This window comes from Epargyreus clarus, unplaced genomic scaffold, assembly GCF_041222505.1.
Source record: "Epargyreus clarus isolate Ecla_fem2 unplaced genomic scaffold, WU_Ecla_fem_2.2 ptg000027l, whole genome shotgun sequence".
NCBI classification, from domain to species: Eukaryota; Metazoa; Arthropoda; class Insecta; order Lepidoptera; family Hesperiidae; genus Epargyreus; species Epargyreus clarus.
The window spans coordinates 7,407,008-7,422,200 of record NW_027332234.1 but is presented as its reverse complement, the minus strand read 5'-3'; the positions used below and the strand labels follow the sequence as shown (position 1 = coordinate 7,422,200).

General features: G+C 37.2%; 2 protein-coding genes across 2 annotated transcripts; one reads left to right on the top strand and one right to left on the bottom strand.

Moving 5' to 3' along the window:
* The first annotated feature begins 5,116 nt into the window (after window positions 1–5,116).
* LOC140753898 (calcyclin-binding protein) lies at window positions 5,117–8,119 on the top strand. Its single transcript, XM_073088725.1, has 5 exons — window positions 5,117–5,294; window positions 5,666–5,873; window positions 6,271–6,477; window positions 6,915–7,077; window positions 7,956–8,119. The coding sequence occupies exons 1-5, from the start codon at window positions 5,271–5,273 to the stop codon at window positions 8,047–8,049; spliced, it is 696 nt and encodes a 231-aa protein (XP_072944826.1). The 5' UTR covers window positions 5,117–5,270; the 3' UTR covers window positions 8,050–8,119.
* Window positions 8,120–9,261: 1,142 nt separating this feature from the next.
* LOC140754022 (uncharacterized) lies at window positions 9,262–14,249 on the bottom strand. Its single transcript, XM_073088923.1, has 2 exons — window positions 9,840–14,249; window positions 9,262–9,493 (listed from the first exon to the last, which is right to left on the bottom strand). Exons 1-2 carry the CDS (start codon window positions 14,189–14,191, stop codon window positions 9,448–9,450), a joined length of 4,398 nt encoding a protein of 1,465 aa, XP_072945024.1. The 5' UTR covers window positions 14,192–14,249; the 3' UTR covers window positions 9,262–9,447.
* Window positions 14,250–15,193: the final 944 nt, after the last annotated feature.

Genomic DNA, 15,193 nt, shown 5'->3' with positions numbered 1-15,193 from the left:
CGAAACCATATCCACTCAGTAAATTCTGCATTTAAAGGCCATATTTCAGGTTGGTTTAATTTATCAAATAACCGTTCGGGCATCCCAATAATAAAAGACGAATAATCCCGTTCCGTCTTATGTTTAATTTTCTCTACTTTTATGCTCACATCTCGACCGCAAATATTTTGGACGTGGTCAGTTAAAGCTTCTATAGTAGTTTCAGAGTGTAGTCGCCACACATGTAAATATTTTTTGCGTTCCGTTCCTTGAATCGCTTTTAACTGTGTATTATTACCTAGCCCCACCTTGGACAACCTATGAGCTCTCCCCTTATTCTTTCCCTTATCCTGTGCTACCGAATCGCTGCCTTTTATACACTCCCCTTGCCTGTTATTAAGTGATGCTGTTGTTATTACTGTTTTTTCTATCGTTTCTGGGGGGTACTTGATGGTATTAATTGTCAGCTCTGCCGGAGGCTTATTGACTTTTTTACCGAAAGATTGTTGGTGATCTACATTTTTATGCCTCGTTATGCTTGGAATAGGTGGTAGACTAACTGGTTCAGACCTAGCACAAGAATTATTAGGTGACGTTTCTTCGCCTAACTCCCGGTTTCGACTAATCCGCAGATTGACTTCTACTTTTTCCTCTAGAACTCTCATAACATTGAGCAGCTTATCAAGATCGCTTTTCGTTTCGCACAATTGATATTGCAATTGAGTTATTGCATTTGCCTGGCACTCTAAACGATCTACCAATTCCGCTCGTAATTGTCTGAACTCTTCTAGTAATAGCGAGTTCGTATCAATTATTGTCGGTGAATAATTAATTTGACCACCGCGTTGAGAGATTACGGCATCGACGGGAGAAGTGTATGTTTGAAACTCAGTCGGATTCGCTCTAATAGGAGTACCAGTGTTACCTTTTTTAGGATTAGAAGACACACACTCTGGGCATATCCATTTTTTCTTATAAGCTTGCGTATACGACTTAAAAGTATCTGTCTCAATATTCAGACATTTTATATCATATTTCTTGTGACATTTTAAATTCGAGCATTCCATGTAAAAATTGCTTACTATAACAGTACAACAAGCGCTGCACTTATTATTCGGCATCTCGCAATACGATGTATTCTTTAAAATAAAAACGTTTTAGATAATGCAAACGGCGCTCACGCAGTCCGGTAACCTCTCCACTGTAGCACGACGGAGATGAATTATGTAGTTTTTCGCAGCCCGTCTCGTTTACCCGAGGTGAGGCGGGGCCTACCTCAGTTACTGCGGAGATCGCACGGAGTAAATTGCACTATTTAAAGTTCACACCACTTTAGTACTTTACTCACTTATTGTCAATACACTTTTTAGTCCTAATCGTATGAATTAACCATGAAGTTATAGGTAAATATGGAGGCCAGACTTAGAACAAAATCTTGAGGCAAATACCTACGTATCTCCATCCCGCTTTCTGTGGGCCGACCTCTCTTTCTAGTGTGGACTATAGTATTGCTAGCTTCTTCTTTAAATCTCCTAGAAAATTCTTAGAATTAGTCACCACACTAGCCTAACCAGAAGTTAAACACTGTCAAATAATTTACCTTTAAATAAATACTTGAACTATGATTAGTTCAATTGAAAATCCCAAAATCGTAGGTCACGTATGCATATCTGGGTTGGCAATTCAACGAATTATAATCCCGTTTCTTAAGGATTCGGTAATGTGGCAACATTGGCCCTATGTGCCAAAATAAATCGTGCAATATGGCGGTTGTTTACTTTTCGGTTCATAGCTTGGTTTGAGATTTTTCGCGTTAAACATTGTTATAGTTAATAAAAATGGTGCAAAGTTGTGTTGTGAGTGGTTGCGATAGTACGTGGTGTCCAAATGGTGATATAAAATTTCACGCGTAAGTGTTTAAACCCTGATTTCTGACATGGAATCATTGTAAACATATTTCTTTGTATTTTCACATAATTTCCTCCTAAATCGATTAACCAGTGTTTTCAAAATAATTGTAAAAGATAACTATGTCAAGATCAAATACATTTACATTGAATTTCATTGATTTTTTGGAAGTTAATTTATTTTGTTTACATGACGAAGTATTGCAGTAGTGTGACCATAATGAGGATATATCTGGGACTTTCCGTAGACCGTAGGACCTTAACAGTTTTAACTAATTATCTAGGTTACTTAGTTATTGCATAGACTCTTCTCCATTCTTAAGGCAGACTATTTTTTTAGATAATATTGAATTTATTATATAAATTTTTATTTATAACTATTCTGATATGTTAATAAGTTAACATTAAAACCATAAATATGTTATTTTTTAGATTTCCTCAAAATGATACTCGAAGAAAATTGTGGCTATCCATTGTACCATTGAAAATGAAGTTCTATAAAAGCGCAAGGATTTGCAATTTGTATTTTCAAGAAACAGATTATGATTTAAAAACAAGACGATTAAAATCAACAGCAGTTCCTACTATATTATTAAATCAACAAATAATAAGTCAAGGTAAAAATGTCACTTAATTTAATTACCTATATTACATATACATAAGTATTTATAAATAATGGTAGTTCAAATATAATTATGACAAAAGGCAACATTTTGTAAAATACGTAATCATATTATAATTTTCAGACATCAAGTACATTACATGAAGAGTCTATGGTGCCAACAGCTGCTTTGGCTGTACCAAGCACTAGTTCTACTATTTATAAAAGTAATTCTCCACATAAGGAAATGGGAGTTAAAAGTGCTGGCTGCAATGTTGAAGACCATTTCAGTAAAATACAGTGTCGGGAAGTTCTTGGAAATATAAGCAATCTTAACAAGTTAACTGTAAGTTTCCCTTTCCTTTACTTATACATAAGTATTTAGAAATAATGGTAGTTCAAGTTTAATGATGACAAGGCAACATTTTGTAAAATACATAACCATATTATAATTTTCAGACAGCAAGTACATTACATGAAGAGTATATACCGAAACCAACCGAAAACCGTAAACCGAAAAGTTTGTTTCTACCTCGGGATGAACCTGACTATCAAGAAGATGTTGAAAATGTGTTTCAAAATTTAGACGCATTTCATACTAGTCCATACCAGGAAAATATTTTATATTATATAACTGGTTACATTGTAAAACAAATTTTTACCCGCGTTTCTTGTGAACATTGTTATAATGCTTTAGTAACACTTAAAAATCCGCCAAGAGATCATTCATATTCTTTGATTATAAATAAATTTAATTCATTTACGTCATTTGTGAACCAAGGCAAACTTTATTTTCCTTCGGTAGCAGCTTACAAAATTGTAAAATATTGTGACAAAATTTTTCAACGAGCTAAATTGATGGGCCAACTTGGAGAAAATAACATAGAAAACAAATTAATCAATGTCGTATCACAATATTTTACTCCTCTGTTGCAGGAAATGTTTAACCATCCGATCACGGACTCCATTCAATGTAATGATTTGCATGAAACTAAGATAGTTAAACAATTAGCTCATTCGTTTTTTTTAATGCGTATACGTGCTCACTTAAAGAGCCAAAAAGAAAATATTTTCCGAGATTTACGTGGTAAGAGACAGAAACTACACAGAACAATCATATTTAGTCATTTATAATAAATAAAAAAATATATAATATATGATTTTAATTTGGAAAGTGTTTTTGTTTTTTTTTTATATATTGCCGTTCCTATTATATTCCCGTATAATATATATACGTAATATTAAAAATAGCACACGAGTTAAAAAACACCTTAACACCCTCCTTACCACTCCTGCTCCTTAACACTGACTAACCCAGAAATTTGTAAAAAAAATAGCTGTTTATTATGTTACATTATTCAACAAAATTAACGAAACATCTGATTTCTTTTTCGCAATTTCTGGGTTGGTCTCTTAGTACCAGTTGTTGTAAATTGATGTGTACAATGATGTCTATTTCTCGCGCCCGCACAGATCTCAGTCATTCATTTCGTATTGCCGCGGTAACTAAACCTATGTCCTGGTCATGATCTATTTCCGCGAAAAATTCAGTCCATGTCAACCCAGCACTTTCTGCGTGATTAGACTAATAACAAACAGCCAAATTTACAAACCCAGAAACATCTAAACTTTCACACTTTAACAAACAGCTTCTTTCATAATTTACTATACGCATGCATAATTATCATGATCTATATTATAATCTTTAGGGGCTCGGTCTTAGTAATAATGAGATGTAGATAATTATATAAATATTATTGTAAACCTATAAATGGACAGCAACAATTATAGCTATGTCCTGGAAAAAATAAATAAAGGTTACCCTACTTAGACAGAGAGGGTCTGCCCACAGAGAGCGAGATGGTGATACATAGGTTTTGCTTCAAGTAGGTATTCGAAGTGTGTTCTCCATATTTACCTATAACTTCATGGAATTAACTCTTTAGTAAAACCGGTGCAACAGCACAAGAACACGTCCACGCTTGACCACTTCCACGAGTCCTTACTATATATATATACCCTATGTTGCATACGGAATGAAAATTTTTAATGCTTTGGATGTTAAATTTGGATATTCATTTTGAATCAATAACCAAAACGCCAATATCTGTGGTGTCCAATAATTAGAAGATCGGCTCACGGCGCCCCTCTTTACTTTCTACGGCGCACCAGGGCGCCGCGGCGCACACTTTGGGAACCCCTGAGTTAACCTATAACATAACTTATATCTATGGAAAACTTACTCGTTCTCATTACCTTTCGGATTTGGCGCTTTTAGACGGGCTTGGGGGGGGGGGGTATTATAATTTTCATATAGGAAAAGCTTTTCGTCGACCCGCAGAAACCGGTAAATGTAATTTCTACTCCGCCATGCAGCATACACACTATTTAACGTAATTAAATAATTTCAAGAAATACACAATGCATATAAATAATTATTTTATTTTATGATCCATTAATTCGTTGTATTTAGTATCGTGAAAAGTTTTGTCGGTTGTGTGCTATGTTCTTAAATACAAAAAACGAGTCTATTAACACTCTGTGGGCGTCTCGTAATTTCTAGAAGCTTGTTCTCGTCTGTACTCGTAAACTTGCAACTTTGCAAGTAGCAATTCCTCACCCTCACTGTCACTGTCAATCAAGTGGTTGCCGCTCGCATGGTTTGAGTTTGATGATCAAACTTTGATCTCATTGCTATTTATACGGTACTGAGTGATTTGATTGAATTCGCGTGTAATTATCCAAAATTTAAACAATTATAATCAACACATTGGACTTACGTCATGGCTGAAGCAAAACTTAACGAGGTAAGAAAACTCTATAAACGTAAATCAATAAAAAAGGTTTAAACAATGCACATAATAAGTAATGTGACTTAAAATTCTAATAGATCATTCTTAAATTCAAAGTATACATTGATAAAGGTTAATGTTACACAATCTATAACTATTATAATAAATTATTATAAGTGATTCTTGTAGATGTGAGTCGAGTATTTTTTTATTGCATATTATATAAATTTATTTTATATCGTAAAGGCTCTTAGTATAGAGATCTTAGCAAATCGTAAAGGCACCCTATTCATTTGACTTACTATTTATTAGACTTCACATACAAATTAACAATATATGATTGAATTAAATGTGTTATCTATCTATAATATAATTATTGTTTACAGTTACAATCTGACATTAATGAGCTCAATGCACTCTTAAAGCAAGCAACACGGAAGAGAGTTCAGGATTTGTTATCCATTGAAATTAGGAAATTAGAAACGGATTGGTTAAATCAGAAACAGCTTGTTAAAAGCAATGTTGATGACACACCGGCCGCTAGCACCTCTACGAAGCAAGAAAAACGATACCAGATCAAACTTAATGGATATGGTATGACTTGGTACTATTCTAACTCATAATTGTCTCACTTCTGGGCAAAGGCCTTTGAGAGCCCTGCTAGGGATATAGGCCATAGTCCAATGTCGTGGCCCAGTGATTGTTGGTAGACTTTATCACTCTCAACTATTGTTTAGTTCTCAGATGTTCAGGTTTTCTTATAATGTTTTTATTCACCTTATAAGCAAGTGAAAAATGTATATTATGCATCTAACTGAAAAATCAAAGGTGGGTTTACCAGGGATACAAACTTCAGACTCCTAAAAAACACTTGCATTTCAAAAACGTGCAAAAATTTCAAATGAATCCATACATGCATCCTACAGTGTCTACTTAATATTGTATAAATGTTGATTGAATAAAAAAATTCAAAATAATGCAATAATTTCAGGCTGGGATCAATCGGACAAGTATATCAAAGTGTTTGTCACTCTAAAGGATGTACAAAATGTTGCAAAGGAACAAGTTTACTGCAAGTTAACGGAACGCTCCATGGAGTTGCATGTGGACAACTTGGACAATAAGGACTACCTGCTCGTCATCAACAAACTCCTAGACCCCATTGATGTCGAAGGAAGCTTCTGGAAACAAAAGACAGGTAAATGGAGTGCAGTATAAAGTCGAAATAAAGCTGAGTGTCAAATTATGTACTGTTGTATAGACACCGTTTCTCAAAGTGACTAATTATAAGACTTACTATATAGCGTTTAGAATTCTCTGCATCTCCTTTTATGTGAAAATCCACTTCATAATTGTTAAATACAATTCCAAAATTAGTGTCGGCCCTATATGAATAAACAATAATTTCATAAAAGACAATATTAAATTTATGTATTAAATTCTCTTAATAATTGTGGATGAATTAATATAATTTAGAACCACCATATATATACACAGCATTTGTTTTCTACATATAAAAAAATTATGATGCATGAATTGAAAAAAATAGGAATAGGATTTTGTTTTGTACTTATGCTATATTTCACTAAATGACCTCAAAATATAATCATGAATATCTCTTTTTTATGTTTGTAGATATGGTGGTTGTCTTCTTGGCCAAGTCTCGCCAAAATATAAAATGGTCACACATGACTGAGCTGGAGAAGAAATTTGAAGACCAACGCAACAGTAAGTTCAAACCAGAGGACATGGATAAGAAAGATCCTCAGGAGTCCATCATGAGTCTTATGAGGAACATGTAAGTGTAATATAGGCTGTCATTTTTCTTTAATTTCAACCTAAATTTGCCCCACTTGAGGCACAGGCTCCAGAGTGAGTGGTATTCAGACCATAGTCCACCTCCTTTGTCAAGTACTGATTAGTAGATTATGCACACCTTTGATAACGATTTTTTAGAACTTGCAGTGTAGGTTTCCTGACATTGTTTTCTTCACCATTACAACATGTGATCATAAATTTCTAATATCAAAATAACACAGAAAAATTTGGTGTGTACCATGGATTGGAGCAATGATTTTATTCAATAGTACAGTCGATGGATTTCATGGATTGCAGGTTTGATTTTAATTAAATTAGAATAGGAGAATGGGCATGATGACAAATTTTGAAAACCTCTTCTATAATGTACCTACATGTCTACTGATTCCAAAAATCGTATGATTTCGGCTTATTAATAATAACGAAAATATTTTATACCTATTTTGAATTAGCGCGAATATGCTCGCGGGTGTCATGACGTCCGTTGCTGACGTCACACTATGACATCCCATACAAAAGTTCCCATACAATTCAGTGACACACCTACAAATGACGTCATTCGCCCCGATTAGCGTTTCAGACAAGATGGCCGACTGCTTAAACTTTTTTTTAAAGTGGGTCATTTTTGAGAATCCTTTCAATATATTGCCTTTACACAAGTGATTTACACTTATTCTTTGATTTTTAATATTGTCATTATGCCTATTGCCTAGAGAAGTATGGCAATACTTAATTACTATGAACTACAATAGGTGTAAATGAAGGCAACATTTTTACGAAACAATGTAGGTAATTGAATATAAAATATATGATTTAACAAAATAGATAATCAAGAAATCCTATTTCTATTTCTACCAGGTATGAAAGTGGGGATGATGACATGAAGAGAATGATTTCCAAAGCTTGGTATGAGGGGCAACAGAAGAAAAAGACAGATACAATGGAACTTTAAGTATTAAGTGCGTGTTTTATTTTACTTTTAAGCAAATTTAAGTTTAAGAATAAATCAATACTGATGTTTATGGTGTCTTTTTACCTACATAACATTCCTTCTTTACATTTATATAACAGTAGTAATAGATTTGACTGTATGTTATATTGAGTACATCAATTTTAAGCTGTAGATAACGATATAATGTTTTGAAAGTGGTAGAACCCTATGCGGTTCGATTTCGGTACCACCGCCACACCTATTTCTGCCTCATAACAGCAGCTGTAATCGCTGCTGTGTTCTGGTTTGAAGGGTGTGGTAAGGGAGACAGTCATACTTTTCAGAGGCATTCCAGCTTAGCCCTCAGTGGTAACGACGCATCTGTGGCCGAACTCAACTAGAAATATTTAATCCTATCTGGGGTTATTACAGATGTCCATGGGCAGCAGTAGCCTCTTCCCATCAGGTGGACTGTAGGCTCGTCTGCTACTCCTATATTATGAAAAAAAATTGTATTCCGATGAAAAAATATTATACCATTGATTTTTCTTGGGTAAAGAAAATCATAACAAAAAATACAGATTTCAATATTATCGTATATGACACTGCGCTAGCGCCTCAATTTGTAGTAGTAGGGGAGCCCAAGCGGGGATATTCCGTGTTACTAAAGCACGTCTGAAAATTATTTGGGGAGAAACATACCCTGTAATGTACCCCTACCATATATGAACCTTTAATATATGGGGTTTGCGTTGAGGGCAGACCGTCAAATTAGTAAAAAAAATCGATCCTCCGAAAATCTCGTGCGCGTCAGATAAAGGCAAGGTAAGTTGAGTACATGCAGAATAGCTTAGATTTCAATAATCTGACGAAACTAGCGTGGTCTAAGGAAATAGGCGAGTCACGATGTAAAAAAAATACGTTACCTCGAAATACTCGAGCGCGATTAATTATTTTTTATTTTGAAGGAAATCTTTTAAGGGTTACGGAAAAAATGTAATCTGACGATTTTCATGGGGTGATGTAGCTAAAACCATAAATAAAGTAATGGTTCGTAATGGCTCTAATTGCATATCATCATTCTCTTCAAGTACGTCTTATTATAATTTAACTAAATCTTTCTTATTAAATTTCTGTTAACTAAAAGTAAATGATCACATTATCGAAACTTAGACTATTAAAGTATGTATTTGAAACTGGAGGGAAAGTTAATGATTTTAAATGAAACATTTTATCTGAGATCATATTTTTATTAATTTAAATATAATATTAACATCTACATAGTTATATTAATTAAACATTTGTAAATGATTTTTAACATGAAATCTACTACATATTTGATTAACAATTTAATACGAATGCCAATAGTACAAGTTATTTATATAGGATCCGTCGCCGATCAATTCGCCGATTTGATTTTTAATCCACTTTCACAAGACGGGTGGAAGAGAGCCAGGCCATAGAGCTGTAACAGAAAAGAAAAGATTATATAATAAACGACATAATAATGTACGTTTTAAAAGGTAAAGGAGTAAAACCAGTATAGTTGGACTGTGGATTTATGTACTAGCACCGCCACGGCTACTTCTAGCGGTTTTTGAGTTTCAATGGAACCTAGGGTGAGGATGCCTCATATTAAAGGCGTACATATTAGGCCTCAAGAATTTGTGGTTTATGGTCGGTTTCAGGTAGGACCCCTGTCTTATATGGAGTTGCTTATATCATTTACTGATGACTGCATGATCGTCTGCGACTACAATCTTTAAAAATATATATATAAAAGTTTATGAAAGTCCACTTAAAAAACTTACCTAGTTTTAGAGTGTTCCTTTTCTTTGAATACTTGGATTAAAACTCCAAGGATGTAAATTCCCTGGACTGCGTAGAAGAAATATTGCCAATAGAAGAGCGCGCTAAACTGATTTTCAGTTTCTTTAATGGTGGATTCAATAGGTTCGGTTCGGGCCACAGGTTTAAGTGCGTTAGTAAATTCAGAATTTTGTCTTGAGGTATAGTCACGTCGCATATTCATGTTACTTCTATATCCCTCACGAACACCTGTCTCCCTTTCCCGGTTGGTATCTGTAGTAGAGCTTCGCATGGCAATTACTGTTCTAGATTCTGGAACACGGGCATCAGAAGATCGTAAGTAATCTCTGTTGCGTGTTTGTTCTTGTGAAATCCTATGGATATGACCAAATCGCGGATATGTCATTTCGTTAGTGGAGTCTCTGAAATTTTGCTCCCTGAACCTCGAGTACGACCGTTTATCAATATCATTTATAATAATTTGATTCCGGAGTATCCTTTGACCATTAGATTCGCGGAGTTCACGATCATTGATATAAGCAGTTCGGTCACGAACGCGATCATCTCTGTTATATCTTACATTACTGCGTTCTTGTCTTACATTCCGGTTTTGTACGTCACTACGGCGAGTGATTTGCCTATCATCGTTTCTCATCATGAGTGCATGGCGAATGTCTTCACTGCGTTCAATTAAATTGGTTCTTTCGCGAGTAGCTCTTAGGTATCTTTCGTCATTTCGAATATCGGTGCGTCTATTTCTGATGTTGCGTTCCTCATGGTTTCGATGATTCTGAACATCTGAAACCCGTCTTAGATTTGATTCGCGTATTTCTCGGTCCATGGAAACAGATCTATCACGAGTATTGTCTTCTGAATATCTTAGATCGGCGCGCTCATGACTTACATATGTGTTTCGGTTTTTCTGAAGGCGGGTTAGGCGACTGTTCGTCATCCTCTGCATGTCATGTTGGCGTACGTCGCGTTTCAAAGATCTTTCGCGAATGTTATCGTTTACATATCGTTCGACATACCTTAAGTCGGTGCGCTCTACTCTTGTACGAACATTACGTTTTTCAACATAGTTTTCATCATTATTTCTTCTCGCATCAGATCTAAGTATTTGTCTCTCGTTGAAATCTCCTTCCCTTGAATATCTTTCGGTTTTCCTGATATCGTCACGGTCATTTGATACAGCTCTTTCGCGAATGTGCTCTCTTGAAAATCTTTCGTCATTCCTTGTACGAATGCGCTCAACCCTTACATTCGAATTTGGTTCCCTCTGGCTTGCGTTTATTTCCTCTCGGCTGCGAGTTTCCAGGCTTCGAACATCTGAAAGTCTTGTCGGTTGTGTTCGGCGCTCATCACGTACGTTTGATTCAGCCCTTTCACGAATGTGCTCCCTTGAATACCTTTCGTCATGCCTTGTACGAATGCGCTCAGCCCTTACTTCCGAATTTTGTTCACTGCGGCTCCCATCAACATTTATTTCTTCACGGGTGCGAGCTTCATGGCTTCGAACATCTGAAACTCTTTTTGGTTCTGTTTGGCGTACGTCACGGTCATTTGATACAGCCCTTTCGCGAATATGCTCCCTTGAGTACCTTTCGTCATTTCTTGTACGAATGCGCTCAACCCTTACATTCGAATTTTGTTCCCTTCGGTTTGTGTTTGTTTCTTGTCGGCTGCGAGCCTCCCCGCTTCGAACATCTGATAGTCTTATCGGTTGTGTTTGGCGTTCATCACGTTCGTTTGCTACAGCCCTTTCGCGAATGTGTTCCCTTGAATACCTTTGATTTCCTCCTTCCCTTCGAACATCAGAAACTTTTTCTGGTTCTGATTGGCGTACATCACGATCGTTTGATACAGGTCTTTCGCGAATATGCTCCCTTGAATACCTTTCGTCATTTCTTGTACGAATGTTCTCAACCCTTACATTGGAGTTTTGTTCCCTACGGCTTGTATTTATTTCTTCACGGCTGCGAGCTTCCCGGCTTCGAACATCTGAAATTCTTTTCGGTTCTGTTTGACGTTCATCACGTTCATTTGATACAGACCTTTCGCGAATATGCTCCTTTGAATACCTTTCGTCATTCCTTGTTCGAATGCGCTCAACCCTTATATTCGAATTTTGTTCTCTCCGGCTTGTGTCTATTTCTTCTCGGCTGCGAGCTTCCCGGCTTCGAACATCTGAAACTCTTTTCAGTTCTGTTTGGTGTACATCACGATCGTTTGATACAGATCTTTCGCGAATTTGCTCCCTTGAATACCTTTCGTCATTTCTTGTACGAATGTTCTCAACCCTTACATTGGAGTTTTGTTCCCTACGGCTTGTATTTATTTCTTCACGGCTGCGAGCTGCCCGGCTTCGAACATCTGAAATTCTTTTCGGTTCTGTTTGACGTTCATCACGTTCATTTGATATAGACCTTTCGCGAATATGCTCCCTTGAATACCTTTCGTCATTCCTTGTTCGAATGCGCTCAACCCTTATATTCGAATTTTGTTCCCTCCGGCTTGTGTCTATTTCTTCTCGGCTGCGAGCTTCCCGGCTTCGAACATCTGAAACTCTTTTCAGTTCTGTTTGGCGTACATCATGATCGTTTGATACAGATCTTTCGCGAATATGCTTCCTTGAATACCTTTCGTCATTCCTTGTTTGAATTCGCTCAACCCTTACATGTGAATTTGGTTCCCTACGGCTTGTATTTATTTCTTCTCGGCTGCGAGCCACCCCGCTTCGAACATCTGATAGTCTTATCGGCTGTGTTTGGCGTTCATCACGTTCGTTTGCTACAGCCCTTTCGCGAATGTGTTCCCTTGAATACCTTTCATCATTGCTTATACTAATCCTCTCAACCCTAACATTAGAATTTTGTTTGCTACGGCTTCGATCAATAGATGAATCCAAAACTACCTTTGCATTGCGTACTTCCCGGTCAGCGGAAATAGATCGGTAGCTATCGATATCTCTCGAGTGTCGTTCAAAATTCCTATTATTAGGGCGCTCATACCTTACGTTATTATTTGGTACCTCTTGGCTAGGGGCTACGCGTTTGTCCGTAATTCTACGCGTATCGTGTTGATGTGTTTCTTGGTAGTATCTCTCATCACGAATGTTATCTCTTGAATTTCTAACATCTGTACGTTGCTCGCTGTGTGTGTCAATTTTCCTTGAATCTGATTGGTGCATATCACGTTCGACAGTAGTACCTCTTTCGCGAATATTGTTTCTTGAAACAAGGCGTTCGTCACGATTGATTCGGTTTATTTCTTCACCTTTAACAGCACTACGTATATCTGTACGCTTCTCCTCACCTGACTCGCTTACGAAACGTTCAGCAGAATCAGTTTTTACGTGAATGATGCGTTTTAAATTTCTTTCGTCTGATACAAAAGCCCTTTCACGAACGTTAGCTCTATAATTCCTCTCACTGTTACGATTGTCGAGGTTACTCTCAATACGAGAATTTACTCTAATTTGGTTACGAATGATATTCCGGTTTTGTACTCGATCGGTGTCGTGTTGGCGGATGTTAAGTTCAATATTTCTAATATTAACACGTTCACGGCTACGATCTGTAGATGTTTCTGCGCGGGCATTGTCTCTGATAGAATCTCCGTCAAGATTACGTTTGCGAATATTTCGCTCCGATGAATCAACGGTATTTTTACTCATTTGTCGAACATTATCTTCTCGACGATTCACGTCTCGTGACTGACGATTAAGTATATGTTCGTGTCTAAAATTTCGTGTTACAGCATTATTCTTGCGTGCGGTATTAGATTCAGCATTCCTCTCAGAAACGTCTTGACGCGTGTGACGAATATGGGAACGCCGTGTGTCCAGACGGGTATCAAGCCTATGCTCAGAAATTTCTCTGCTTTTGCGTTCTCTATTTTCATCAGGGAGACGAGCATACAAAGATGTATCGGTGTCACGGGCATTTCTGAAGTTCTTGTGATTTTGTTCACGAATAATTTTCGTTTCGACATTCCGATTTACATTTGTGATCGGGCTATGTCTTCTGACCTGTACAATTGTTTTTCGGTCATCAGATGCGAAGACACGGCGATCTAATTGTTGCTCATTCGAGGAGAATTTGGGTTCGACGTCTCGTACATCATAGCGGTAGCGGCGAAATTCACGTTGGTCGGTTGGTAGTTGGACAACTAGGCGCTCACTGTTGGAAGTCGGTTTGCCAAATCGATGCTGTCCATGGAGAAACCTTTCGTCAGCAAGAGTTGAACGGGAGGAATGGATGCAATACTGCCTGCCATAAAGGAAGCTATGCTCAGACAAAATTGGCTGAAGCAAACAAGGTATTAGAAGTATTAGTAAACGCCAGTTATGCATATTAACAGTTCTCTGGGTGTATGATTTTTCTTGTTCTTCTCTGTAGATTGTAGAAACTCTGTTGAAAGTTGCTGTTGTACTGATTTCAGAGAGATCCCGCGGGTCCTTTTATACGAAATCGTACGGTGTAGCTATTGGACTTCTATTAAGCGCTAGAACGCATTCAATTTTCAATATCCTACGCAAGGATGTTGGATAGTTCGCCTAACTCGTCTCCATCCTTTTAGTTGGATACGGTTACTGGTATTATAATAAACACCTGTATCACTTTATTAATAGGAAGGAATTCTTTCTAGCCCTTTATTTACTTATATATATCCTTTATTGAACTCACTGGCGGACAAAGCGGGGGGAGGGGGGATACAGAGGGGGTGCGCCTCGGACCTCCGACGGGTTTAGATCGCCACTGATTAAACTCCAAAAATCATCAAGTTCATTTACGTTACCTAGGTCGGATATTCGTAGTAGCTGTAATGATTAATTAGCTTTTTTATTCGATCCTAACATTATTAGCTTATTGATATTATTCGAATGAACGTTTAGTTACGTATATTAAAATAAAATACAACAGTAAGGTCGTTTGTCCACCGCACCGTCACCGAGCTGATACCAAGAACGGGAATATTTTGGGGCCGATTTTAATATGTCGTGAAGGCAATAGTTTGTCCACCGCGACCGATATCGGCGGTTTATTTTGTTCCTGCTGTCACGCGTGTGACGGCAGTGTATGGACAAGTTCCAATGTGTTTTATATTGCCGGCACATCGGCCCGTCGAAATCTCGGTGCCGATCTTGCGGTCACGCCGATCTACTCAAAATATCGGCGGCCGGATGACGGTGCTCCGGTGACGGACGTGCGGTGGACAAGTGACTATAGTTAATGTAGGTATGTACCGCTACTTCGGCGCCCTCATGAATTATCGGTATCGGCTCGGTGACGGTGGCGGTGGACAAACAACGTAACAATATCGTGTTAATTTCATTCTGCGTTAATGCCTCTAT

Coding starts and splice junctions, on each gene's coding strand:
- LOC140753898 (XM_073088725.1), top strand. CDS start 5,271: ATGGCTGAAGCAAAACTTAACGAG. Junction 6,478..6,914: donor CTTCTGGAAACAAAAGACAG/GTAAATGGAGTG, acceptor TTATGTTTGTAG/ATATGGTGGTTGTCTTCTTG. Junction 7,078..7,955: donor ATGAGTCTTATGAGGAACAT/GTAAGTGTAATA, acceptor TATTTCTACCAG/GTATGAAAGTGGGGATGATG.
- LOC140754022 (XM_073088923.1), bottom strand. CDS start 14,191: ATGCATAACTGGCGTTTACTAATACTTCTAATACCTTGTTTGCTTCAG. Junction 9,494..9,839: donor AAGGAACACTCTAAAACTAG/GTAAGTTTTTTA, acceptor TTTCTGTTACAG/CTCTATGGCCTGGCTCTCTT.